The following is a 27988-nucleotide window of genomic DNA, read 5'->3' as shown; positions in this document are numbered from 1 at the left end:
TTAAAAACCATCATTGGCATAGTTTTTTTCCCTACTGTAAAAGTTCACTAGAGTAAATGATACGCTTGTAATTACCTGTTCAATGTCTGCCTTTTTGATCTCTGATAAACTCCATGAGGGGAAGACGATGCTGTCTTTCCCTTTTGAAATATGCTCAACGCCTATCACATATATCAATAAATATGTCCTGAATGACTGAAGAAAAGCACCAAGAAGAAATAAAAATCACCTTTAATCCCATCATCCAGAATTCGTACAACACAAACACAGGGAATATTCTATACATACAATCGTGCACTCATTTTTAACACTGTCCTGTGAGCATTTCCTACATCTTAGATGTACAGTATTTCTTTAAAATGGTTATATAATATTCCTTTGCATGAACATATCCTTCCTCCTTTAAACTCATAAACTATTTTTTGACCACCTGGATATGTCAGGCACTGTGCTGAGGATACAGCAGTGAGGTACGCGTGGTTGGAAATAGATTTTAATATACCACTAATACTTTAAAAAAAAAAAAAGGAAAAAGAAAGAAAAAGCTACTGCAAGTAGATTTTGGGCAAAACATCTCTGAGTGTATTTCTAGGCTATATTCTTTTCTCTTTTTTGGCCATGCTGTGCGGCATGTGGGTTCTTAGTTCCCAGACCAGGGATCAAACTCATGCCCCTACATTGGGACCGCAGAGTCTTAACCACTGGAAGTCCCTAGAATAAATCCTTTAAAATGGAAAAACTGGGTCTAAGGGCATGAACTTAAAGGCACTTTGATTTATAGTATCAAACCGCTTTAAGCAGATTGTGGCAATTTATAACTCCATCTGGAAAGTATGATAGTACCTACCTTCTGAGCACATCACCAGTATGGAACATTATCAACTGACAATGATGAAAAAAGTTTAGGGAGAAATGGCAGCTCATTCTTCAGACATAAAGTTCTTTAATTACTAACCAAGTTCACCATTTTCTCATATGCTTATCTGCTGTTTGCATTTCTTCTACTGCAAACTCTGTTCCTGTCTTTTGTCCATTTTTCTACAGGATGTTCACGTTTTTATTGATCTGCAACCATATATAGTAAGATATTTCCCCTTTGTTATATTTTCTGTAAATATTTTTCTTACTTGCTATTTGACTTTTGACTGTATTTATGATGTTTAACACAGAACAGTCAAAAACTTTTACAATCAACTCTGCTGATCTTTCTTTGATTCCCCTTCATGGTTTTTATGCTTAGAAAGCCTTTTTCCCATTCTCAGGAAACCTAAATATACAACTGCATTTCCTTTCAGTTAAAAAAAAATTCTGTACTTTTTAGATTTAACTCTTTAATCCACCTAGAGTTGGCTCCCCACTCCCCTGGGTCCAAGTGTTTTTTCCTAACAATTTCCAGGTACTTAAACCAAGTCATCCCGCTAGACTTTCTGGACACCATCAACCATGGTGTAAGCTGCTAAAATGCCAGGCATGTTAGGGACCGTATGTACCCAGCACTGCTAATTCTTACCACAACCCTGCAGGGGACGTGATATTCTTCATTTTATTATAAGCAAAGGAAGCTGGAGGGAAAGTACATTTCTAAGGCAAAAGGCTGGCAGGAGACATGGAGGCAAATATTTGAACTAAGACCTGCCTGGTTTTAAAGTCTGTATTTTTTTTTTTTCCACCTTACTGTGCTCTCCAAAGTGCTTTCTTTCTTCTGAAATCCTGTAATACTTCCTGTCTGAACGACACGGCCCCTGTCTCTTCTGTAAGGGTCACAATTACCAGCAGGTGACATAAGCAAGCGGCGTGGGGCAGGTGCAACACAGCGGGGAGTGGGGACCATGGACACCAGGCAGCCCGGGACTTGTGTACCCTCTGCCGCTTCCTCGTTATTCCCCGGGTGTTGCCTGATCTTCTGGATTTTCTAGGGAAGCTGATAAATGCGATTTTTATGTGATCTCTCCTGAGTTATAAATTTTGCCAACTAACTTGGTTTCTTTAAAAATACTGGGAAGTATATACACAAGTCTGAGGACCAGTTTCTGCTTAAGAGCTGCCCAACTGAGCTGCTGGTGGACCCATCACAACTCCTTCTCTTATGCTCACCTCTGGCCATCCCACGTAAGCTCCCAAGCAAGCCCAGATGTCACCTGCCCAGCTTCTTTGACGACCCTTTGCCATTCCACGTGACAGTGTCTGAAACAAAGCTCAGTACACATACGCTGCTTCAAGTATCGTATTCTTAATCTCAGTGATCCCAACACAATCAGAAAAGGCCATGGATGCAAAATATGCTTCCAAATTAATGATCTTAGTCAACAGTGAGACATCTGGTTTTCCAAGTCATCTCTGATCTCCTGGATAAGCTACTTACCTAGAAATTCTTCCATCTTTTTATTAATAAGATGCTTATAATAAGAAAACAAATGAACAGAAAGGTCAAAACAAAGTAGAAGCCTGCTATCTGTTTCTCATTTCCAAAGCTCAGGAAGCACCTGACATGCAGTAACTATTATTACTTTGTTCACTGAAAGGCTTCAAGGCTACAGGAGCCCTTGAAGGCTGGAGAGGACTTAAGTTCATGGTGTGTATGTGTGCTAAGTCGGTTCAGTCATGTCCAGCTCTTCGCAACCCTATGGACTGGGGCCCACCAGGTTCCTCTGTCCATGGAATTTTTCAGGCAAGAATACTGGGGTGGGTTGCTAGGCGCTCCTCCAGGGGATCTTCCTGACCCAGGAGTCGAACCTGTGTCTTTTACGTCTCCTGCATTGGCAGGCGGGTTCTTTACCACTAGCGCCACCCAGGAAGCCCAGTGAGAAGGCGGACAGCACGTCTAAGGAGCAAAGAGCTAAGTCAGCAGTATGGTGCAATCACACAGGGAATCAAAGTCAGCTGGGCATAGATGTGGCGAAGATCTGAAATCTGGCTGGGAGAGTTTACAGTTTATACCCTGTGCTCCAGCAGGAGCAAGTAAAGACTTCTAAGCTGGAAAACAAACTGATGAAAGCAGCGAGCTCAGTCTTGGCTTTCTGCTCCTCTTTCTCTATTCTTCTGCTCTGAATTGATAATGGGCAATTCCATAGCTTTACATACTATCTAGATTATTAGTTTCAACTCAGTTCAACAACCGATTGTCCATGCCATGTGGAGCAAGTGCCTTAACACAGGGCCTCAGCCACCTCACCTGTGCGATGCAGATGCCAGCAGCATTGACTTCTTAAGATTCCCGGAGGCTGCCAGGGAAGCACTGAGAGCGGAGCCGGGCACAGACTCCATACTAGGCACCCGCTGTTCATCACTGTCCCTTCACCGTCGTTACTGTTGTTATCCTGACAATTCCCAAACGACACCTCTAGCACAGGCCTGTCATCTGAAGCCCTGACGCCATAGCCAATTTGGGAGCCTCAAGAATCTTGAATCTAGCATGTAGAAGAAGGATCTCTTGATTCCTTCACAATCCTCCCTAAACAAGAGCAAAACAAAATGCAAACCCCTGCTCCTCTTCCATCTGAGTAAATAGCACCTCCATCTACCAACTGCTTGAGCCAGAAACCTGGTTCACCCTCAAAAATACACCTCAAATTCATCTACTGTGTTCCTCCTCACTGCCACCATCTGAGTGCAAATCAGCAGTCTCCCAGTAAAAACACTGAACAACCTTTTAGTCTCCTATTCTTGCCTCTCCCTGAATTATTCTTCACACAGCAGCCAGAGTGTTCTTTTTAAAATATAAACCAGAGCATGTCACAACCTCATTTATTCCCATTGCGCTTGGAGTAAAATCTAAATTCAGAGCCATAACTGCAAGTCGTAATTACGCCTCTCCATTGAATCAACAGTTCTCCAGCTCCCGTGACATCCAGGAGGGCACAGTCCGTGTCTGCCACGTTTACTGCTATTTCTCCAGAGTTGAGCATTGTGCCCGACACATAGTGGGTGCTCAATTAATATTCGTGAGCAGGAGGAAAGAGAAGAAAGAACAAATAGAGAAAATAAACTGTTCCTGAAAATATCTGGCATCTGGTTATCAGAACTGAAGGAGAAGAGTTTAGAATTACGGATATCAGAGTGGAAAAAGGCATTTTAGTATTTTAGGCATGTGGTAAAGAGAGCCTGAAATGAAGCCACTGTTAGAAGGATGAGTTTTTCAGACCTTTCAAGAAAGAATTAAGAAGATTTGGAACTAAAACAATTGAAATGAGAGAATGGGGAAGAACTGAAAATAATTTACGATTAAACCTGTCCAAGAGAGTAGTGACATCATGAACATAATGCTACTTATGAGCAGGTAGAATTGTGGAGTTTTCTGAGAGAATAACAGTAAATCTACAATTTCAGGTTACAAGTCATGTGCTGTTGTAAGTAGAAATGTCTCATGACAAAGTGATGACTAGACTGTGAGATAAAAGTCAAAGCTGGAATTGAGATTCACAAGTTGCTCCACCAAAGAAGAAATGGTTGAAGCCATAACAATAAATGAAATCCATTTATGTATTCAATCAAAATACACATATACACACAGTGCTAAACGCTGGGGATGTAACGATAAAGGAGACAGAAATGGACCTTGCCTACATGGCATTTACAATCTACTCCTATTTTATAATTTCCTTAAAAGTTATGTAGACAAAGATGACAGAATCAAAGACAATCCTGAATATCCATATTTAAAGGGGTTGAATGTAAAGGGAAAAAAACACCGAAGGAGGCAGAAATGTAGCAGTGAGAAAAGTGTGAGAACAGCTAAGATAATACAGTATTTCAGAAGCCAGGAGGAGCAAGAAAGGGCAGCTAACCGACAGCTGAGTTTCAGGGAGAGAGATGCTGGATGCTGGTGAGCAGCATCACAAAGAGGAAGACAGTGACAACTGAGGAAAGGTCAGACTACTTGCTCTTCAGGACGATGGTATCACCGTATCGCCGTATCACGGTGAGATGGAGCTAGAGAGCAGCTTCCAAAAGTGAGTTAAGCTGTAGGAAAGGGAACCTGCAGATGCAGACAACTGATCCCAGAATCTGTGCTTCAAAAATCAAGAAAAAACCAAGATGTTGGAGCGTCTGCAGAATCAAGCAAAGGGTTTTCACAAGATGGTAACAGACAGAATAGGAATTTCCCTTGCTCTCTGGTCCAAGAATCAGATACATAGTCGAGCTGCTTGACAAGTATGGTTAAGGCTTTACTGCAGATTAAAATGATAATTGAAAACTAAATGCCAGCATGTGCTACAGCTGCTTAGACTGCTGGAGCCAAGTGTCCCTTCGCTGGCCCTGCTTCCTGAGTTAGGACCATGCCAAAATGTCTCCTCTTCTCTCTTTCAGTCTTTTCTTTCCAGCTTGTGTTCCCAATCAAACTACGGTGTGGCCTTGCCCTTGAGAACCTGGCTGGCTTCTAGACAGACTGATGGATTATCAAAGTCTGCAGCTATATTTGGACTGTAAAGTTGTTTCTACAATGCCAATATAAGAACACAGCTGGACCCCGTTGTTCATAGTGGTAATATATTTTTTAAATTTGACATAAACAAAACATATTAGTTATGGAAATTATGGAAACAAAATAAAGCTAGGACCCCACAAAGTCATCTCCACAGCTAGTCTGCTGACTCAGACCAAACACTTTCAGAGATGGCATCTTCAACATGATCTGAAAAACATTACTTTAAAAAAAGCAGCAGCTGGTTTTGAAATAAGATCTGATAAAGTAGGAAACTAGATGGGATAGCATAGACTTTTTTTTTAGGCTTCGCCATGCAGCATGCAGGACCTTAGTTCCCGGACCAGGGACTGAGCCTGTGCCCACTGCAGTGGGAACACCAGAGTCTTAACCACTGGACACCAGGGAAACCCTCAGGAAACCATAGATTTAAAGTGACTTGAGGTTATCCGTTCGAAACAGTTTTGAACTCACTTGCCACACAGAAATATTTGGGCTTTTATCAAACTCTTTTCCTGATTTTTGACGTGGATTTGGCAGGGAAGGTTCCAGTGAGGTGAGTGAGAACACTAGGCACGAGGGCCTGGCACGTGCAGTCGGCCAGCCCAGACAGGCACATCCAGTGATCGTAAGAGGCAAATGCAGTTTACACTGCAACACCTGTCACCAGTGTCTGTTGCTGATAGAGTGTTGGAGGTAGGAGGGTTGAAAAGTTACTGAATTAAGCAAAAACAAGGTTGGCTTTACTCTTACTGTTATAGTCACTCTAGCTATACTAAATGTGCATTTAAAACCAGAAGATTTAATGTAATGAAGATGCTGTTCTTGGTGATATAATATTTCCAAGAAATGCAACTTAAAGGAATTGCTATTTTGAAAGAGCTTCTACTCAAGACTGCAGCACCAGAAATAAATGCTCTCCTTCCTCGAAGAGCATACAGGACAAATTCCATGAAGCCTGACATCCAGCTGACCCTAGTTACCAGGAAAAGTGCAGGGTTCTCCAGTCATCCATTACATCAGAACACTTATTCCCAAACCATCCCTGGACATAACCTGATTAAACACAATCCCCCACACCCATCTCTGGCCCTGCCACTGGGTCTGCTGGAATTCTCATTCAGGGATGAGTAAACGCCCCCAGATCCTCAACCTCGTGCTCTGAAGGTTCCCTCTACCTCCTTGTCCTAATCAAAACCTAGCTCTCTCCAGAAGACTCCAAACTCTCAAAAACTCTCTCTCCTGTGGAAGGTGATCATGTCTCACATCGACAGAGTGAGCGGATACTCCTCATTAACACCTTCAGACCATAATTCCCAGGCATGTCTTAAAAATGCTTGCTCCTTTGAGCTCATGTCATTGAAGCTGTCCACCTCTCTCCTTCTCTGCCTTGGTCCCAGGAGGTATAACAATCTCTTAATTGGTCTCCTGGCTCCCACTCTTGCTCTTGTCTAGTCTGAGCTCCACGCAGTAGCAACTGACCTTGTAAAATTTCAATCAGATCATGTCACTCTTCCGCCTAACACATTTCAATGGCTTCCTGATGTACTTAAAACCCACTCCTTCCTGAGGATCCTGAGTCCTTGTGTGATCTGGCCCCGCCCACCCCTTCCATCTCATCACATGCCCCTCTCTGCACTTGCTCACTCTGCTCCTCTGTTGGGCCTCTTTCTCCTTCCTCAAACTCAGTAAGCTCTTTTCTGCCTCAGCTAAGCAGTCATCCACCAGGAAAATGTGGCTTGTGAAAGAAAATTACCAGAAGGCTCAGGAATAGTTTTTCAGAGCATGGCAAAGTGGAGGGGGGGGAAAACTACCAGTAAGGCAAGGTTTTAAAAAAGTTTGCAAGCAGACCTCATACCTAGTTAGGACACACACGAATTTGACAAATCACTTTGGAAAATGCTGTTCTCCCAAGATTAAAAGTGCTCTCAGTGGCAAAACCGGGAGGTTCTTTGCAAAGATTAGTTATTCCCAGTGGCAGTCAGGACACGGACTCTAGCCTGAGACAGCCCCCAAAGAAGCAAATGACGATCCCAACTCCCCAAAGAGCTCGTCTGTAGAGAACTGAGGTCCTACCAGGACTACTTATCTTTATCCACTTACACATGCACCAATTTATCCCCCACTCACTCACTCACTCTCTCCAAAACACTGCATGACCCTAAAGACAGGAGCTCAAAAACTCAACCTCCATTCCTGATCCACAGGCCACTTGACCCTCCCCAAGTCTCCCCTGCACCCCCTCAATGAATGCCATTCACAGGGTGAGGCAACCCTGGAGGTTAGCCTCACTGCCGTTCCTTTTCTTTTTCAATTTCCACATCTGAAAAGTCACTGTAGCATCCACCATTTATAACAGCTTAAAAATTCACAACCTTCGTAGTGCCTTTCATGGGAAAACTTTCCTATTACTCCCATAAAGTTGCTCCCAATTATCGTCCCCATTTACAAAAATGGAATGAGTATAAATGAAGCAGATAAGTGCTTTTTACAGGCATCAGTAACAGAAACAGGAAACGAAACCTGATATTTTAAATTTCATTAGGGACTGTATTAAAAAGATGATGGTTATCAACAGTTCCTTTCGAGTACTTCTTGTAATTTCTCAGAACAGATGCAGTAATCAGAAGATGGACTAAGAAGAAGTATGGACGCCTGGAAGCGCAGCAGTGGACGTGGTGGCTGAGGCCGCGGCTCGGTCGCCACCCCACGAAACACTGCACAGTCTAGTTTACCCGATTTTCAAATTTAAGCTAGTCAGCTTATATTATTTTGGATTCCAATATCCTCAATACTTCTAAAGCCCTGGAAAAAATACTGATATTTATGATTAAAATGACCTTTTTATATCCCACTCTTCCCAGTAGTGTGTAAACAGGGAGGTACTAGGAACTCGAATGCACTGGCAACTCTCAACCTCTCCCATCACAAGTGGTTTTACAAACATCTCTTTTGGTATTATGAACAGAGCTCTCATTCTTCAGAAGGTGCTAGAGAAAGGAATGGTTGGAGAAATTTCCCAACTTGCCTCAACTCAATCATCTTGAGGTAGATAGAAGCCCCTCACATTTTCAGGATTCAGCTGATAAAGGATAGTGCTTATGCATGGGTAATTTGCTAGAAAACAAGGCTTTTGGCATCTAAACCTCCAGTGCATCACAAACTTCCTATTATCTAATACTCACCCCCCCCAACTCAGCCATCACTGTTTCTATGGTAACCGACAGAGAAATAGCAGCCTGCCAAATGGCTTTTGTAGTTCCTTTTCCAGCCTGTTTTTCAGTATAGAATTAAAGCTATACTGGGAAAAGAACCAGACTAATCTTTATAACAGGGACACGACGCAGCCTGAAAAGTACAACTGGGTTTGGGACACAAACGTAGAAAAGCTTTAATGAGCCCACCTTGGGAGAATAAAAGAGGTTTTTGGTTTCTTAAAAAAAAATGTCTACAGAGGTATAGTTGGTAAGCTTTACTTTTGTCTTAAGATAGTATATTCTGATATTGGACAGAAGATAGATACAATGCTGTTCACTCAGGTTTAACTGAATTAACAAAACAAGGGATGGGTGAATGAAGGAAAGGCTACCATGTCTCCAAGTAGCTTATTATCATTAAAGGAAGTGGTAATTGACTATAAAATCAAAACAAATGAGCAGAGTTGACAGACTTGGACAGGGAGATGAGGATCAAGGATTGGCATCTTAGAGGAGTGAATGTTTAATCCTAGGGATGATGCATGCGTGAAGCCGCCTGAGCCAACTGCATGAATCAGAGGGACACTGATGCTTAGGGAAACAAAGATCTCCTTACCATCTCAGCACAGCGAGAAATTGTTAGGAATGCAATGTGTGGAACTGGGGCAGCTTTCAGAAGATCAGCGGCTACAGAGAACTACTCAAGGTGCCAGACTGCAAAACAGACAGCTGCCGCAGGGGTGGGGGAGTTTGAATGTTAAAAAAAAAAAAAAAAGGCTAATTCCCTTTGAAAGTGGCCCCGAACAGATGCTTTTCTGTCTCAAATCTGCATACTTGAATCAAATACAGGAAATCTCATGATTCCTCTATGTCAGCTTTAGGTGAGAAACTTTGACTCAAGTCAAACAGGTATTAACTTCTCCTTTGATAGGTTAAAACTAACTGGCTCTTGAAAAAGATGCCCTCCCACGATCTCTAGCACATTCCAAATGTCTTGTTGACAGACATGAAAATTACAATCTTTAGTGGCATAGCGCGACAGGTTCCTAGGAGCTACAGAAAGTCAGACTCCTACAAATTCCACACAGAAGACTAACTTGAATTACACTTTTTATTTTATGCTTTTAGCTTGAGTTATATGAATCATGAGTCATGTTCTCAAAGCTATCACCATAGTTAAGGAAGAAAAGTAGACAGATTTGCAATAACCATTTTCCTTTCAATCCTTCAGAAAAGGGATAAGGTAAAGATGATGTGCCCTAAGATACAATCCCAAAGATGTCAACCCAGAGAAAGGCTTCTGTAGTTCAAGTTTAGCTAGATTTGTGAAGCCCAAGATGTTTTAAATCTGTTAAAGAAACTTGAAGAAATTTTTCCAAAAGTTTAAACCTGGGTTTTGTTTATCCAAGAATGGAGTTTATAGGTTTTTGGAGAGGGGCAAGGCGGGGAGGTGGCGGGGGAGGGGAAGTAATTTTAAAACTGTATTCACTAATGCATGATTATAATTTCAAATATATTAGCCTTCAATTTCCCCATCTTAAACAAAAGTCAGAATTGAAGGAATATACAACTGCATCAAATTCAATCACAGTTAAGACCATGCCAGAAGCAACAACTTATTAATCAGTAACGTAACATACTGACGGAGAAGGCAATGGCACCCACTCTAGTACTCTTGCCTGGAAAATCCCATGGGCGGAGGAGCCTGGTAGGCTGCAGTCCATGGGGTCGCAAAGAGTCGGACACGACTGTGTGACTTCACTTTCACTTTTCACTTTCATGCATTGGAGAAGGAAATGGCAACCCACTCCAGTGTTCTTGCCTGGAGAATCCCAGGGACGGGGGAGCCTGGTGGGCTGCTATCTATGGGGTAGCACAGAGTCTGACAGGACTAAGCCACTTAGCAGCAGCAGCAACATACTGACATATTTGTATTTCTTCCCATATCTGTTACCTCAGTTAACTTTGTTTCAAGATCTCAGACAAATTTTCTTACTTATCAGATAGGTATGTTCATCAAATCAGCTACTACAGTTATAGTGCAAATTCCCCTGCTATTGACAGACAATTAAAGGGATTTAATCACATTTTCAGTGTTTCACAGCCTGTGTTTTCACTCTTGTTCATCAAAATAGACTCTAAGAAGCCTTGAGAAGACAAAGTTTCAGTAAGTATGGTCAGTGTCCCTCTTAGAGATTTTGTTCCAAATGGTTGCCCTCAGACACAATGCTAAGTGGTAGTTACATTTTCTATCCACCCATTAACCTATAATATAACTGAATTATATTTCCAAGAAATAATTCTTGATCACCATGAATATGTTCTCATATGAGAAAATGACCTTCAGCTGCCTAGAGGGGAAAAGGAATAGAGGTATTCTGGGCACCAGAACACTGTTAATGCTTCAGTTCAGTTCAGTCACTCAGTCATGTCTGACTCTTTGCAACCCCGTGGACTGCAGCACACCAGGCTTCCCTGTCTATCACCAACTCCTGGAGCTTGCTCAAACTCATGTCCATTGAGTCGGTGATGCCATCCAACCATCCCATCCTCTGCCATCCCCTTCTGCTCCCGCCTTCAATCTTTCCCAGCATCAGGGTCTTTTCAAATGAGTCAGCCCTTCGAATCAGGTACTTTGCATCAAATATTGGAGTTTCAGCATCAACATCAGTCCTTCCAATGAGTAACGCTTAACAGTTGGAAATTGCTTGTACAGTAAAACTAATTATCCTACAAAGCATGCTTCGGGAATTCTTAACCTTAAAATCTGGAAATAGGCCAAAAAATGTTTTTTAAAAAGGGTAATGGTGGTGGTGGTGGTAAATGTACGTGTAGAGAAAAACGGTAACTGAAAACTTAAATACCTGGCAACAAAGAAAGTCACTGCAAAGAACCAGAGACTCGGCTTACACCAAAGATTATCCTGGATCCACCAGAGTTTGCTGTCCACTCAGAAAGCTGGAAGGATAACCGTGGAAGGGAGACAGAGCACTAACAGGGGCCAGATCATCAGCTCCAGGAGGGGAAGGATGACTTCATCTCACTTACTCATGGCTATAATCCCAGCTCCCAAGACCAGGCCTGGCAAAAAGGTGGTGTTCCGTACGTCTGGCTTGAGGGTCTGAACTTTAAAATAAGACACCTGGTGTTTCTCTGCCATTCACACAACAGAGGACTTAGGAAGGGCGGGATGAACTCCTCACATGTGCGAACGTAGGATTTAATCAGGTGGAAGCCTGCATATAAAAGCTAACTGTGCCTGAAAGGAACATGGCAAAGGCTGGGGAGCCTGCTTCTTAGGCAGTTCTCCCTGGTACACTGAGACTGTGAAGCTAGTCAGAGTGCCCAGGGAGCAAGTTCACTCAGGAAGTCACTGGCAACTGACAACTACCCTCGATCCCCGCCAACACAGACCAAAGCTTCTGTGTAAACAAAAGCAAATACAACCCCATCGATGGAAGATATGCCAAGGAAAGGTGCTTAATGGAGTTAAGTGCAAAACAACACAATATGCTTCAAAATACCATGTTTGGAAACCCAAAAACATGTCAGGAAAACAGCCCAAGAAGTATATCTGATGAAGAACAGACACAAGCACTGACTGCCTGATAATTACGTGGTCTGGATTAGGTCATACTCAAAACACAGCCCTGTAGGCCGTCCACACTGACTGTGTCTGGTTTAATGTTATAAGCTAAATGACTGGGAGCCTTGGTTTAAAAAAAACACCCACACGCAAATCCTGGAAATAAGATAATTTGGTAGAGCTTTGCTCTTTTCTTAGAGTTCCTAGTATTTTTCTATCTATTTCAGTCCTAAAGTTCTACACTTCTTGATTAAAACAAACAAAAAAAAACACAAAGAGCCCTCATACCCCTCCAATGTATTAAAATATAGTAAGAGCTGGGCTGGACAACTGAAGTTATTCTACAGTTTAGTCACTGCTTGTCTAGTCACCTGGCTGGAACTTCCTCTCTGAAAGAGGTACCGTTCATCTGGATTTTAGGAACTGGCTAAGAAGGAATTGGGATGAGTGTGGTTCAGTTCAGTCGCTCAGCTGTGTCCGACTCTTTGTGACCCCATGAATCGCAGCACCCCAGGCCTCCCTGTCCATCACCAACTCCCGGAGTCCACCCAAACCCATGTCCATTGAGTCGGTGATGCCATCCAACCATCTCATCCTCTGCTGTCCCCTTCTCCTCCTGCCCTCAATCTTTCCCAGCATCAGGGTCTTTTCCAATGAGTCAGCTCTTCGCATCAGATGGCCAAAGTATTGGAGTTTCAGCTTCAACATCAGTGCTTCCAATGAACACCCAGGACTGATCTCCTTTAGGATGGACTGCAGTACTTCCTTTCAAAGAGGACAAGCAACACTGCCATGAAGAACACTTAGTTAAAATAAAGGCTCCTGAAGAAGGTTATCTTCCCTGAGCCTCCTTCCTTTCCCTTCTTGCCCCTACTCACTCGAGCTCTGCCTTCCAATTACTTGAGTAATGAATAATGTCTGTCTACCCCCATTTCCATGAGGATGGTGACTGTGTCTGTCCTTTCCACCAATGAAAATAAGCCTCTGACACCTGGCACATGGCAGGCAATTTCTGTTGCAGAAATGAATGAATGGCTTCTTTGGAAGTCAAAAGCTATCCACAGGATATAAGCCATCAGTTGAAAACATTTCATCAACCAGACACATACTCCAATCCCCTAAATCTGAAAATAGGAGCCTTTTAGGAGCCCAGCTTTTTTTCCCACAGATTATTAGAGAGCGGAAGGAACAGAAAATAAATAAAGGGACTACTCACTGGTGGGGGCTTCTTTCTCATCTCAAACATGCGTGTGGCACCAAAACTGAGTGAAGCAATGATGGGGCACCTCCCCAGTGAAGGTTCATCATCGCTGTGCCAGTCCACGCTGTCCTTCTCATTTCGGTAAAGATTGCAAAGCAAGGAGTTGAAGCTGTGGCCAGTGTTCTCTTCAATTTGGTTCTTCAGCATGAGCAGCACAGGATGCCACTGCAATCAACAGGTCAAGAGAAGGGGCAGAGACAGTTCACATGAGATACAAGGTGGCAGTCACAGGGAAAAACAGAAAGTGTAAAATCAGTCACGCTATAAACAGGGGCTTGGAATAAGCAAACCATCTGAAACGTAATAAGGCCAGAAGAGAAGTCGCATTCTCTCCCATTATGTCTATTCTGAAGCAAGCTGACCTCTGCGATTTTATTAAGGTGCTAAATTTGGTGTTGCAATGTCATGAAGACCAGGCCTATCCTCCCATCTCATCCTTTCCATGTTAAATGTATGACCCTCCAGAGAAGTAACTGTCAGTACACTCTGGGCGGTCGCCTCAGTAAGGCATGGAGGTGGCATGTGGAGCAGGAAGCCTGCTTTGTCACCACAGCTGATGAGCCATCAGGAGTCGGCAGATAAAGACTGAAGTCTGAGGGTGAAAGAGCTCTCCTTCGGGGTGGCCCTCTGTTCCATTCCTGTGCTGTGTATAGTCACTCAGTTGTGTCTGACTCTGTGACCCCATGGACTGTAGCCCGCCAGGCTCCTCTGTCGATGGGGATTTCTCCAGGCAAAAATACTGGAGTGGGTTGCCATGCCCTTTTCCAGGGGATCTTCCTGACCCAGGGCTCAAACCCAGGTCTCCTGCATTGCAGGCACATTCTTTACCGTCTGAGCCACCAGGATTCCATTCCCATTTTATCACAAGTGGCAAAATTGCTCTTTGAAAGGATATTTAATATTTCTAGAGTGGCAAACTTCCTAAGACCAGAACCCAGAGGGGAAAAACATCTACAGAATGGGAGTCATGAAATGGCTGTGAACCACAAAAGATTTAAACAGTCCACAGCCCTGCCTCCTGAGCACCGAGTTCACATCTGTAGTTTATATTCAGAACTCACCATCTTGCCATACATGCTTTAGGAAACTGTGACCCTTGACCTTAGGTTGCACTAGGGAGCTATAATCAGTGCAGCTCTTATGGTTCTGGTTAGAATTCTGTGTGTCTTGCCTTCCAAGGAACCTCAAGTGCTTTACGGAAGCTTCCTGTAGGACAGGGCTTCTCGCTCCACTACCAAAGATGACTGAGGAGGGAACTCCCTGGCAGTCCAGAGGTTAGGACTCAGCATGTTCACTCCTGAGGGCCCGGGTTCAACCCTTGGTTGGGGAACTAAGATGCTGCAAGCTACGTAGCACAGCCAAAAAACATTACTGAGGACCCCAAAGAACTTCTACTTGTTTGAGTTATAGCTGTGACAGCTACCATATTAAAAATTAAAACTAAAAAATTTTTAATTTTTGGTTAATTCGTTTAAAAAATAACAACCCCATTACATGCTAACCCAAGTAGTATTTTATGAAAATTAGCTTTTTTCCAATACAAAAAAATTAGTGAGAAGAGTGGCACTCTTTTGCAAATCTCTTCAATGTCTGATTTAACAGAAGAGAGTTGGTTCTAATATCTGCTTCTGCATTCAACCTGTTAAAATGTTTTTGTTGACACATACAAAGAAAACTGCCTTCACACAGACATGTAGTTTGAAAAAGGAAGAAAAAAATCTTTTCAAATAACCGTAGATATTCTTTGCTATTAAACCAAAGCTCAACTGTACTGATTTCTTAAAGGTTAGAGGCAATGTGGAATCTGAAACAACATCAACACACTTTTTATATTATTACATCTAAATCCATTGGTCCAACTTGCACTTTGAATGGATCTTTTAATCTTGCATGATTCTGTAACATCAAGCACTGGTCATTTGGAAAATACTGGCTCACTGAGTCATGTAGATCCTCTTACTACTGACGTGTTTCATTATACACCATAAAAAAGTCATCTCCATTAACATTACCACTGATCTCTTCAGAAAAAGCTAAGTAATGGGAAGGATACGAGTTTTCCCAGAATTCCTCACATTTCCTTGAAACCTCAACTTTTATTAGTATCAAACTTTTATTAAATCCTGTCCATTGTTTTCCTAGAAGTGACACTTCACTCACTTATGAGAAAACGTCTGCTGAATACTCAAGTCTGAATAGTGTGTGTGCACCAGCTGCTCTTCCAAGTAAAATGGTCCAGGATAAAAGTAGCCAGTTCAGCTTCTACCGTAAACAATCACACATAACCATCATAAATCACTTGTAGCAGAAATGCCTTATGCATACTTTCCATTTCATGAAACAATTTTAAAAGATCAAGATTTAATAAAACAACGCTTATCACTTCTTCAAAGGACACCCTTGAATGAAACCATCTTTTTTTTTTTTTTTTTACTGGAAGTGCACGTGGTAAAGAAAACAATGATTACTAGTACAGTCTGGTGGCAATGCCTTGATTCATACTGCTGCTGCTGCTGCTGCTAAGTCGCTTCAGTCGTGTCCGACTCTGTGCGACCCCATAGAAGGCAGCACACGAGGCTCCCCCATCCCTGGGATTCTCCAGCCAAGAACACTGGAGTGGGTTGCCATTTCTTTCTCCAATGATGAAAGTGAAAAGTGAAAGTGAAGTCGCTCAGTTGTGTCCGACTCTTAGCGACCCCAAGGCACCACAATTTTAGTCACCGTTGTTTTTGTATAGTGAAAACTCAACACAGTGAAAAATGTCACCTAGTCTTAGTAATCTCATAAAAATAATTTTGACCCTGTGGATTCCCAAAAAGAATTTCGTGGACTCCCTCCAGGGATCCACAGATTCTACTTTAAGGACTGCCACTCTAGGGTTTCCCTGGTGGCTCAGTGGCAAAGAATCTGCCTGCCAATGTAGGGGATGTGGGTTCGACCCCTGGTCCGGGACGATCCCACAGGCTGCAGAACAACTAGGCCCATGTACCACAAGCCACTGAGCCTGTGCTCTAAGCCCAGGAGCCGCAACTCCTGCAGCCCATGCACCCGAGAGCCGAGCTCTGCAGCAAGAGATGCCGCCACAGTGAGAAGCCTGTGTGCCGCAACCAGAGAGAAGCCCCCACTCTCCGAAACTAGAGGAGAGCCTGCGCAGCAACAAAGACCCAGCACAGCCAAAAATAAATAAATATTTTAAATTATTAAAAAAAAAGAACTGCCACTTCAGAGAACCCCTTCAGCGTTCATGTTCTGTGTTTTGAAGTGAAGAAATGTATGTTCAGCAAAGGAAAGCACAATATCATTCTTAGGTATATACCATGACTATTATCAGGTAAAACTTCCAGGAAGCATATGTGGGAATCAGCTTCACTGTCTTGTGGAAATCATGTTAAAAGCTGGCATTCCGTGTTACGGATAGAGGCATTACATTCTTAGCAGAGGATTTTCTTTATTTTACTGAAGTAACACTGGTTTATAACATCATATTTCTACCATGCATATGCGTGCGTGCTCAGTCGCTCAGTCGTGTCCAACTCTTTGTGACACTAAGGACTGTAGCCCGCCAGGCCCCTCTGTCCATGGGATTCTCCAGGCAAGAATACTGGAGTGGGTTGCCATGTCCTTCTCCAACCATACAGCACGTCCAGCTCCACCAAACACTCAGTTTCCATCCGTCACCACACAGGTGACCTCCACCTGTTGTGCCCTCCATTCTTTCCCCTCCCCTTCGGTAACCACTACTCTGCTCCTTGTACCTACATGTTTGGTTTGTTCATTTATATTATTGATTTTTTATATTCCACACATAAATAAAATCATACAGAATCTGTCCCTCTCCACCTGACTTATTTAACATAATATCTTCAAGGTCCATCCGTGGTCTCACAAAAGGTAAGATTTCATCTTTTTTTAAACGGCTGAGTAGTAGTCCATTTATAAATATAAGAGAGTTGGACCATGAAGAAGGTTGAGCACCAAAGAACTGATGCTTTCAAACTGTGGTGCTGGAGAAGACTCTGGAAAGTCCGTTGGACTGTGAGGAGATCAAACCAGTCCATCCTGAAGGAAATCAGCCCTGAATATTCATTGAAAGGACTGATGCTAAAGCTGAAGCTCCAATAATTTGGCCACCTGATTCGAAGAGCCAACTCACTGGAAAAGACCCTGATGCTGGTAAAGAATGAAGGCAAAAGGAGAAGAGGGCAGTAGGGGATAAGGTGGTTAGATAGCATCACCAACTCAATGGATATGAACTTGAACAAACTCTGGGAGACAGTGGAGGATAGGGAAGCCTGGTGTGCTGCAGTCCATGGGGCTGCATAGAGTTGGACACGATCTAGCGACTGAACAACAACATATATATAGACACACACACGCCCCCACATCTTCTTTATCCATTCACCTGTTGATGGGCACTTAGGTTGTTTCCGTATCTTGTTTATTAGGAAAAATGCTGTGATGAACACAGGGGTGCACATATATTTCAAATTAGTGTTTGCATATTCTTTGGATAAATAACCAGAAGTGGGATAGCTGGATCATACGGTATCTCTATTTTTAATTTTTTGAGAAATTTCCATAATGGCTGCACCAATTAAATTCCCATCAACAGGGTATGAAAGCTCTCTTTTCTCCATATCCTCACCAGCACTCGTTATTTCTTGCCTTTTTGATAATTGCCTTTCTAGCAGGTATGAGGTGATGATACCTTACTATGGTTTTGATTTGCATTTCCCTAATTAGTGATGCTGAGCATCTTATCACGTGACTATTGTCCATTTGTCCTGGAGAAGGACATGGCAACCCAATTCAGTATTCTTGCCTGGAGAATCCCATGGACAGAGAAGTCTGGCAGGCCACAGCCTACGGGATCACAAGAGTCAGACACGACTTAGCAACTAAACCACCAACACCACCACCATTATCCATTTGTATGTCTTCTTTGGAAAAATATCTATTCAGCTCCTCTAAGGCAGAGGATTTTAAGAACTACAATAACAACAAACAAAACTTAGATCATTAAATAAATGTTATTAAACTAACCGACGTTCAAGAGTGAAATTCCATAATAATGTTATCAAGCTGTATTTCCTATTTATTTTATGGCTTTAAGCCATCTTTAACCTGTATGTGGGTCAAGGAGTAACACTTTCATGGAACAACTGACTGGTTTGAAATTGGGAAAGGAGTACGACAAGGCTGTATATTGTCACTCTTTATTTAATTTATATGCAGAGTACATTATGTGAAATGCCAGGCTGGATGAAGCTCAAGCTGGAATCAAGATTGCTGGGAGAAATATCAACAACCTCAGATATGTAGATGATAACTGTCTAATGGCAGAAAATGTAGAGGCACTAAAGAGCCTCTTGATGAAAGTGAAAGAGGAGAGTGAAAAAGCTGGCTTTAAACTCAACATTCAGAAAACTAAGATCATGGCATCTGGTCCCATCACTTCATGGCAAACAGAAGAAGAAAAAGTGGAAGCAGTGACAGATTTTCTCTTCTTGGACTCCAAAATCACTAGATGGTAACTGCAGCCATGAAATTAGAAGACACTTGCTTCTTGGAAGGAAGGCTATGACAAACCTAGACAGCATATTAACTTTGCTGACAAAGGTCTGTATATTTAAAGCTATGATTTCTCCAGTAGTCATATATGGATGTGAAAGTTGGACCATAAGGAAGGCTGAATGCGGAAGAATTGATGTTTTCAAATTGTGGTGCTGGAGAAAATTCTTGAGAGTCCCTTGGACTGCAAGGAGATCAAACCAGTCAATCCTAAGGGAAATCAAACCTGAATACTCATTGGATGGACGAATGCTGAAGCAGAAGCTACAATACTTTGGCCACCTGATGTGAACAGCTGACTCACTGGAAAAGACCCTGATGCGGGGAAAGTCATTAGTAGTCATTAAGCATAGTCAAGGATATTTAGTTCTTTCTCAAGGGCTATAGATAACAGTTTAATCCCTAAGTCATATCTGACTCTTTTTGTGACCCCATGAACTATAGCCCACCAAGCTCCTCTGTCCATGGGATTCTCCAGGCAAGAATACTACAGTGGGTTGCCATTTCCTTCTCTAGGGGATCTTCCCAACCCAGGGATTGAACCTGTGTATCTTAAGTCTCCTGCATTGGCAGGCCATTCTTTACCACTAGGACCACCTGGGAACCTCGATACTGGGAAAGACTGAAGGCAAAAGGAGAAGAGGGCAGCAGAAGATGAGATGGTTGGACAGAATCACTGATTCAATGACATGAACTTGGGTGAACTCTGGGAGGTGGTGAGGGACAGGGAGGCCTAGAATGCTCCAGTCCATGCGGTCGCAAAGAATTGGCCATGACTGAATGACAACAAGAAGCAGCTTATCTTCATGGGGATAAAGATCAGATGCTAGAATCATACACTTAACAAGAAACACAAGAACATAAAGGAGGATGATAGCTTTTCGGCAATGTAACTGAGAAACTAATTAGCACTTCCTTGACTTGCTTAGGGACTGAGCTAACACCAAGTCTGCATTATGTTTCTAAGTGAATATATTTTTTTTTCTTGGTTATTTTTGGTGGTGAAGTAAGTAGAAAAGGAGAAAACAAGGAATAATGAACTAGGGGATTAATTTAGACTCTCCAACCAATACGCTATATACAGATCCCGCAGAACTGAAAGTCTAAATTAAAATCCAGCGTCATCTCACTGTTCAGTGAAGACATTCTATCCTTAAAAGACATTTGAGGAAAAGAGTATGAGAAAATACAAGGACCTATTTGGTGGACTTCAAACAGTGTATTGCAGAGACCCAGGTACCACAGAGACGCCTCTGGGACCACAGGAGAAGAAAGGAGGAGAGGTCAAGCTGGTGGGAATACCAGACAGTGTGGGTCCTCTTTTATTTCCACACAGTGGATTCATATAAGATTTAGCTTGGAAAAAAGACTAAGAGGGACTTCCCTAGTGGTCCACTGGTTAAGAATCCACCTTCCAGTGTAGGGAACATGGATTTGATCCCTGGTTGGGGGATAAGATCCCACATGCCGCGGGGCAACTAGCGAGCCCACAAGCAGCAACTACTGACCCCATGCGTTCTAGAAGCCACCCACCCATGCTCCACAATGACGGAAGCCTGCAAGTCGCAACCAGAGAAGCCCCCACTATGCTGCAACTAGAGAGAGCCTGCATGCCGCAATGAAAACCCAGTGCTGCCAAAAAAAAGACTAAAAGATGTTTAAGTACCTATGATTGAACCTCCTCCTGTGCTATGGAATACTAAGCTTGAGGTAAAAATAACTTTAAAATTAAACTAATATCCCCAACACATATATACACATTAGGGAATCATCCCTTAAAAAATCTGAGAAAGGGACGTCTGTTTTGATTTTGTTCCAGATGGTATACAAACTAAATCTATTAGCAATAAATACAAAGTTATGAGCCAGTCAAATTCAAATTAAAGAATTCTAATATGACATTATACTAGAATATGTTAATAATACAGCAAAATTAAATGTAGTATATGAATAACTGATTTTATTTTTATAGAAAAATTCTCTACATATATTTGCTTAAAAAGAAAAAAAAGACTAGAACCAAATCATCAGATGGAAGCACTATCCAAAATTTTAATATTCTTCATATTTATCTGCAGTTTCTAAATTTTCAGTAATAAACACATATTACTTACGATATAAGAAAAGCGTTGTCATTTAAACAATTCTTTTGAAGAGGTGACAAAATGTCCCCAAGCATAAGTGGTCACTGTATCTCAGCAGACCTTACATGTCTTACGTTTAATCTAAAGCAGTGGTTCTCAAGCAAGGTCAATTTGGAAGCCCCACAGATGTTTAGCAACGTCCAGAATCATTTTTGGTTGCCTTGACTGGGTAGGGGGTGCCTCTGGCATCTAGGGGGCAGAAGTCACAGATACTGCTAACCATCCTACAATGCACAGGACAAGCGAACAACAAAGAGTTATTGTGCTTGAAACATCGGTGATACCAAGGTTGAGAAATCCTGTTCCGAAAGATTAGCTAGAATGAAAGAACTTCTTTCCCACAGGCTATTTAATCCTCAACTTCTCTGCTATAACTGTTGACAAGAAGATACACTAATTCTGACAGAAACATAGCCAGCAGTTTATGCTGGACTGGCCTAGCTCAATTCTCCTCATGTTTTCAAGTCAATTTCAGATTTAAAGGGTCTCTCAGTACTTCCCTGGGTTACATTCTAAATGCAGCCTTAGAAACCAGAGCACCCATCCATCTCTTCATGTGAAAAAGTCATGTTCCCTTCAGTCAATATTTTATCCCTGAACATTTTAGTAAAATGCTAGTTTATGATAAGAAATTACTAGGAGTTCTAAATGTGTCACATTTCTCTTTATTCCAATGCCATAAGCAAAAACTCCATTTTCTTCAAAGTCTCCTTCAAAAAAACAAAAACAAAACCCACAAAAACCATATTATTATTTGCCAAAGGCAAAATTCCAAGGACTAAACAGAGAGCTATTTCTTGGATCTTAATTCCATTATCCGGATAAGCTTAATTTATACATTATACTTCGTCTTTCATGGACATTTTTAAAAACACAAGAAGCAGCAGAGACAAGCCAAAGCAATGATAAATATGAGAACTGCAGCCACAGAATGAATACAAAGTCAACAAGAAAAGCAACAGATTTTTCTCACAAATGGGAAAAGAGCCTGAGACATGGAAGCAAACATTCTGACTTCACTGGTCAGTCGTAAGGATTTGGGACCAGAGCAAATACGTACCAGGAGACACACAAGGGCTATGGCGGAAAAGCTTGGGGAAGGGGGAGATCAGGAAAAGAGACCATTCATTTCTCTGAAATCCTTGCGTCTGGCTCTAGTTTACTCTAGTTCCAGTTTTTTCCTCATCCTCTGACTTCATCTGTGGATCAAAAGCACACCAATGGTGATAAGCACAAAGACTCAGTGTTTGAACTCGGAGGATTTTTTGAACTAGGATCCACCGCACAGCTCTGCAAGGTCATTTATTGTTATTTCACAGTACTCTACAGTCACAGTATATCGTCTATAAAACCATACCAATAACAACATTCCAACATACGTGAGGATTTGGTTGCATAGTGATTCTTGAATAAGTGTAAGGAAGTTCTCCATACCATGCTGTAAGTCTTGGTTGCTGGTAAGTTACATCTAAGAAAGAAAATACAGGGCCTTTGAAAGGGTTCAATGCTATTTTAGGTGTACCTACCGAGTGCCAACACCCTGCCTAGTAATGGATAAGGAGCTATGAGAAATACAAAGGAAGAGGCAGGATGGGCTCTGACCCAAGGTTCCACCTTCATAAAGGGCACGGGACTTCAGGAGTGGCATGGGGACAGCTAAAAGGATGGCAAGAGAGGGTATATGGCAGAACCAGTACGGGTGCAGCTCTGGGGTGAGAATGGGTGTGACCCATTTGTGTTAGTGGTGACACAAACCAGAGTGAAGGAGTCACACCGCAGGACAGAAGGATTCACGTTAGGGAGGGTCTAAGATGCAGGACATGGAGTCTGAACCCTGGTAGGCAGGAAACTGTGGCATGAACGTCCATACAGGAAACAAAACCAACTGTTCACCCACGTGCCACCACTATCTAAGCCCTTTTAATTCCAAATAAAGAAAAAGGTGCTCTGACCCACCACAGCACATAGTTAATTTTAGTCAGAAGTTTTTGATGTCCACTTTATAATTAGAGAAGCAGCTACCCGCAGATTTGCTATTTTTCCCTACAATTGACTTCAACCACCACAACAATAACAATAATAATAAAAGCAGTTAACATTCATGGAAGGCTTTATACTATTCACAGAAGGCTTACTATGTGCCAAGCATTCTGTTAAGTATGTTATTAGGCACTGTCTCATTTAATTATCACAACAACCTTGCAAGATAGGTATTATTATTAGCTCTATTTTCTTGATCAGAAAAATTAAGAATCAGAAAATTATTTAACTATCATTTGTCTAAAATAAACAATCACTTTGAAAGAGCCAGCAATTGAAGCCAAGTCTGTCACCGAAAGCCCTGCTATAGAAATTGCTGGGAATTAGAAGCCTGCCCTCAAAGAGCCGACTCTCCTTATGATGCCTGTTACAAAAGTGATGCCAGTATACTTTGCCTCTTTCTCCACAGAAAATTTAAAATCACTCAATGTGCCAGGAAAAAAAAAGAAAGATTCTATGCTAGAGCACCGACACCCCCTAGTGACCACCTTTGGTATAGCAGGTACTGTTGCTTGTGTGGTACCCACTCCAAGCCAGGTCATCTTGACAAGCTCAGGAGAAGACTACAAATGCTGGAGCTAAAGGAGACTTCTAGTGAAACTAGAGTGACAATAAAAAGATGATAAAAAGAATGTATGCTGAACAGAATCAGAAAAAAATAAGTTCTGGAAGCTTCTATGAAGAAAGAGGGAAGCTGGCACTGTCTGAAGTAATGAACAGTGATCAAACACCAAAGGAGATAAGCATGTCAACCACAGCTCAGCCAAACCAAACTTCCTTCCTCTCCTTGAAGGCCCACCTTCCGCCACACACTGAGAACCACGTGCTGTGTCTTCTGCAAGGAACACGCTTCCCTGTCCCCTTTGGCGAGTTCCTGCCCATGCTTGGGTTCCAGTTAGGTTTTGAAAATCTGTGTAAGTCTGGCTGCGATGCCAAGAAGCAAGGGTACTGGAAAACAATCTGGAAAGGAGGGCCAAACACCAACAACTGTGATCCCAAGATATCCACTTACCGTCTCTGATGCCAGTCCTCTGCTTCCAGGGAACATCCCGACAAAGCTGTTCAAACACTGAGTCGGCCTCTTTCAAGTCAACAAAGCCAGGACACAAACACACCCTGGATGCAGAAAGAACAGTTACTAACTAAAGAACACAGAAGATGGGGTGGACTCCAACCATCAGCAGAGTAAATGAATCTGGACGAAGCTTCCTTTCATGGGTAGATGAAATCATCTTACCACACCCCCAGAGGGTGATATCACCCAGATCATGATGCTCCAGATGAAAAACCAATCTCTGCCAAGTTAAGACAGGCAATAAAACAGGCAATGAAGGATGAGGAGGTACATGATGGCTTTCACAGACATGGTTCAAATACTACCCCAGCACTGCTGAGCTGTGAAACCTTGGACAGGTTACTTAACCTCTCGGAACCTTGGCTTTTCTCATCTGTAACACAAAGATGATCTCACCTGACAGCATCACTGTGAAAAGCAGAATAATAAAATGCTTAGCCCTGTGTTACTGTAACAATTGAGAGTCTTCCGGGACTATGCCAATCGTAGGGAAAGCAATCATTCATAACTATAACAAACTAAAGATATCCAAAAGAGGATTTTTTATTTCACTGAATATACACTTATTTCAACAATGCCAAGTCAGCTCAGAATTGTTTTGGATATCTTTTTTTTCCTCTCCTTTACTGAGGTATAATATAATATACTGTAAAATTCAACGTAGTGTAATGTCTTCAAGGTTTACCCATGTGTACCACATTATCAAAGCAACATTTCTTTTTATGGTGGAATAAAATATCCCATTATACAGACATAACACCTTTTGTCTGTCCATTCACCAGCTGATGGAGATTTGAATTGTTTCTGCTTCTGTCTGTTTTGAATGCTGCTATGAACCTTCACACACAAGTCTTTGTATGGATGTATGTTTTCATTTCTCTTGAATAAGATACCTAAGCCTGAAACTGCTGGGTCATATGATAAAGGCATGCTTAACTTTTTAAGAAACCACCAAACTTTTTTTAAGTGGATTGTACTATTTTACATTCCACCAGGAATACAGGAAGGCTCTAGTTTTTCCACATTCTCTCTTATAATAACACTTATTACTGTCTTTTTGACTGTGGAAATTCTAGTGAATATAAAGTGGTATATCATTGTGGTTTTGATTTCAATGTCCCTAATATACTATTTCATTTTAACAATGCATTTGGATTTCTGGATAACTTTCTTAAGAAATGTTCTGAAAGATAGGAACATGCTCTTCAACAGCCTTGCTGGTAATAAATTTTCACTCTTTGAAGGTACGTTTGATTTTTTTTTTAACAGTTTAACAAGGAATTTATTAATTTTAACCAGCTGTACAATTTACAATGTTTGATCTGAATTATTATTTTTTCCAGTTTTACTGAGATATAATGGACATACAGCACTATATCCATTTTCAGTGTAAAGCATAATAATTTGGCTTACACATACGGTGAGTTGATATTTTAAAGAGCCAAAGCTCACCTGAAGCCATACCAGGTTAACAATGACATGTAACAAAAAGAATGCAACTGGTTTTCTTGTGTGACTATTAAACTTGCTCTAAAAGGGAAGTTCTGAAAACGGAAGTTCTGAAAAGGGTTGTAACAATGGCAGTGCCACTGGACTAACTATAGAGACTTGCAAATCCAAAAGCAACTCTTTCTAAGCAATTCACTTAGATACATAAATTCTGATTTATTTAAACATCTCATTAATTTACAGTAACATGGAAAAGGTCAGTTTTCATTCCAATCCCAAAGAAAGGCAATGCCAAAGAATGCTCAAACTACCGCACAATTGCACTCATCTCACATGCTAGTAAAGTAATGCTCAAAATTCTCCAAGCCAGGCTTCAGCAATACGTCAACTGTGAACTTCCAGATGTTCAAGCTGGTTTTAGAAAAGGCAGAGGAACCAGAGATCAAATTGCCAACATCTGCTGGATCATGGAAAAAGCAAGAGAGTTCCAGAAAAACATCTATTTCTGCTTTATTGACTATGCCAAAGCCTTTGACTGTGTGGATCACAATAAACTGTGGAAAATTCTTCAAGAGATGGGAATACCAGACCACCTGACTTGCCTCTTGAGAAACCTGTATGCAGGTCAGGAAGCAACAGTTAGAACTGGACATGGAACAACAGACTGGTTCCAAATAGGAAAAGGAGTATGTCAAGGCTGTATATTGTCACCCTGCTTATTTAACTTCTATGCAGAGTACATCATGAGAAACGCTGGGCTGGAAGAAGCACAAGCTGGAATCAAGATTGCCGGGAGAAATACCAATAACCTCAGATATGCAGATGACACCACCCTTATGGCAGAAAGTGAAGAGGAACTCAAAAGCCTCTTGATGAAAGTGAAAGTGGAGAGTGAAAAAGTTGGCTTAAAGCTCAACATTCAGAAAACGAAGATCATAGCATCCGGTCCCATCACTTCATGGGAAATAGATGGGGAAACAGTGGAAACAGTGTCAGACTTTATTTTTCTGGGCTCCAAAATCACTGCAGATGGTGATTGCAGCCATGAAATTAAAAGATGCTTACTCCTTGGAAGGAAAGTTATGACCAACCTAGACAGCATATTCAAAAGCAGAGACATTACTTTGCCAACAAAGGTTCATCTAGTCAAGGCTATGGTTTTTCCTGTGGTCATGTATGGATGTGAGAGTTGGACTGTGAGGAAGGCCGAGCACTGAAGAATTGATGCTTTTGAACTGTGGTGTTGGAGAAGACCCTTGAGAGTCCCTTGGACTGCAAGGAGATCCAACCAGTCCATTCTGAAGGAGATCAGCCCTGGGATTTCTTTGGAAGGAATGATGCTAAAGCTGAAACTCCAGTACTTTGACCATCTCATGCGAAGAGCTGACTCATTGGAAAAGACTCTGGGAGGGATTGGGGGCAGGAGGAGAAGGGGACGACAGAGGATGAGATGGCTGGATGGCATCACTGACTTGATGGACGTGAGTCTGGGTGAACTCTGGGAGTTGGTGATGGACAGGGAGGTCTGGCGTGCTGCGATTCATGGGGTCTCAAAGAGTCGGACATGACTGAGTGACTGATCTGAACTGAACATGCACTAAGGTGATGCTTTCAAAATGAAATAATTACTACCGCCTAACATACCCTAAACCGCATATGCTTTAATGTTATTGAAATCTACCTTTATATAGCAATACAATATAACTTAACATATATTATATATAATAATGCAGGATTAACATAATAATGCATACAGTAATAAGCAATCCCCTTCGTGGATCACAGTCTTGTCATGGTGAAGGGGTTTGTGTAACTCAATGAAGCCATAAGCCATGCTGTGCAGGGCCACCCAAGCAGATAGGACATAGTGAAGAGTTGTGACAAAACATGGTACACTGGAGGAGGAAACGGCAACCCACCCTAGCATTCTTGCTGCAGGAACCCAATGAGCAGTATGAAAAGACAAAAAGATAGGACACCAGAAGATGAGCCCCCTCCCCCTGCCCAGGTCTGAAGGTATCCAATATGCTCCTGGAGAAGAGCAGAGGGCAATTACTAATAGCTCCAGAGAGAATGAACTGGTTGGGCAAAAGCAGAAATGTCACTCAGTTGCGGATGTGTCTGGTGGGGAAAGTAAAGTCCAATGATATAAAGAATGGTATTTCATAGGAACCTGGAATGTTAGATCCATGAATCAAGGTATACTGGACATGGTCAAGCTGGAGATAGTAAGACTGAACACT

At 42.0% G+C, this 27988-nt stretch overlaps 1 protein-coding gene across 5 annotated transcripts in view; it reads right to left on the bottom strand.

Annotated features, from left to right (window-relative positions):
* Positions 1-27988, bottom strand: part of ALKBH3 (alkB homolog 3, alpha-ketoglutarate dependent dioxygenase) — a 41536-nt gene that overhangs the window by 4717 nt on the left and 8831 nt on the right. For 3 of the 5 annotated variants that reach the window (XM_070804086.1, XM_070804085.1, XM_070804087.1), the window contains exons 6-9: positions 24234-24337; positions 22561-22649; positions 13422-13631; positions 213-12970 (exon numbers count right to left, since the gene is read on the bottom strand). In XM_070804086.1, the coding sequence (XP_070660187.1) occupies positions 12665-12970; positions 13422-13631; positions 22561-22649; positions 24234-24337 (709 nt within the window). In that variant the 3' untranslated portion in view covers positions 213-12664. Of the gene's footprint in view, positions 1-212; positions 12993-13421; positions 13632-22560; positions 22650-24233; positions 24338-27988 lie in introns of those variants that run through there. The other 2 variants (XM_070804088.1, XM_019975295.2) reach the window with 2 other exon arrangements.

Source organism: Bos indicus, chromosome 15, assembly GCF_029378745.1.
Source record: "Bos indicus isolate NIAB-ARS_2022 breed Sahiwal x Tharparkar chromosome 15, NIAB-ARS_B.indTharparkar_mat_pri_1.0, whole genome shotgun sequence".
NCBI lineage: Eukaryota > Metazoa > Chordata > Mammalia > Artiodactyla > Bovidae > Bos > Bos indicus.
Note: the sequence above shows the minus strand (reverse complement) of the source record. Positions and strands in the feature narration are given on the sequence as shown.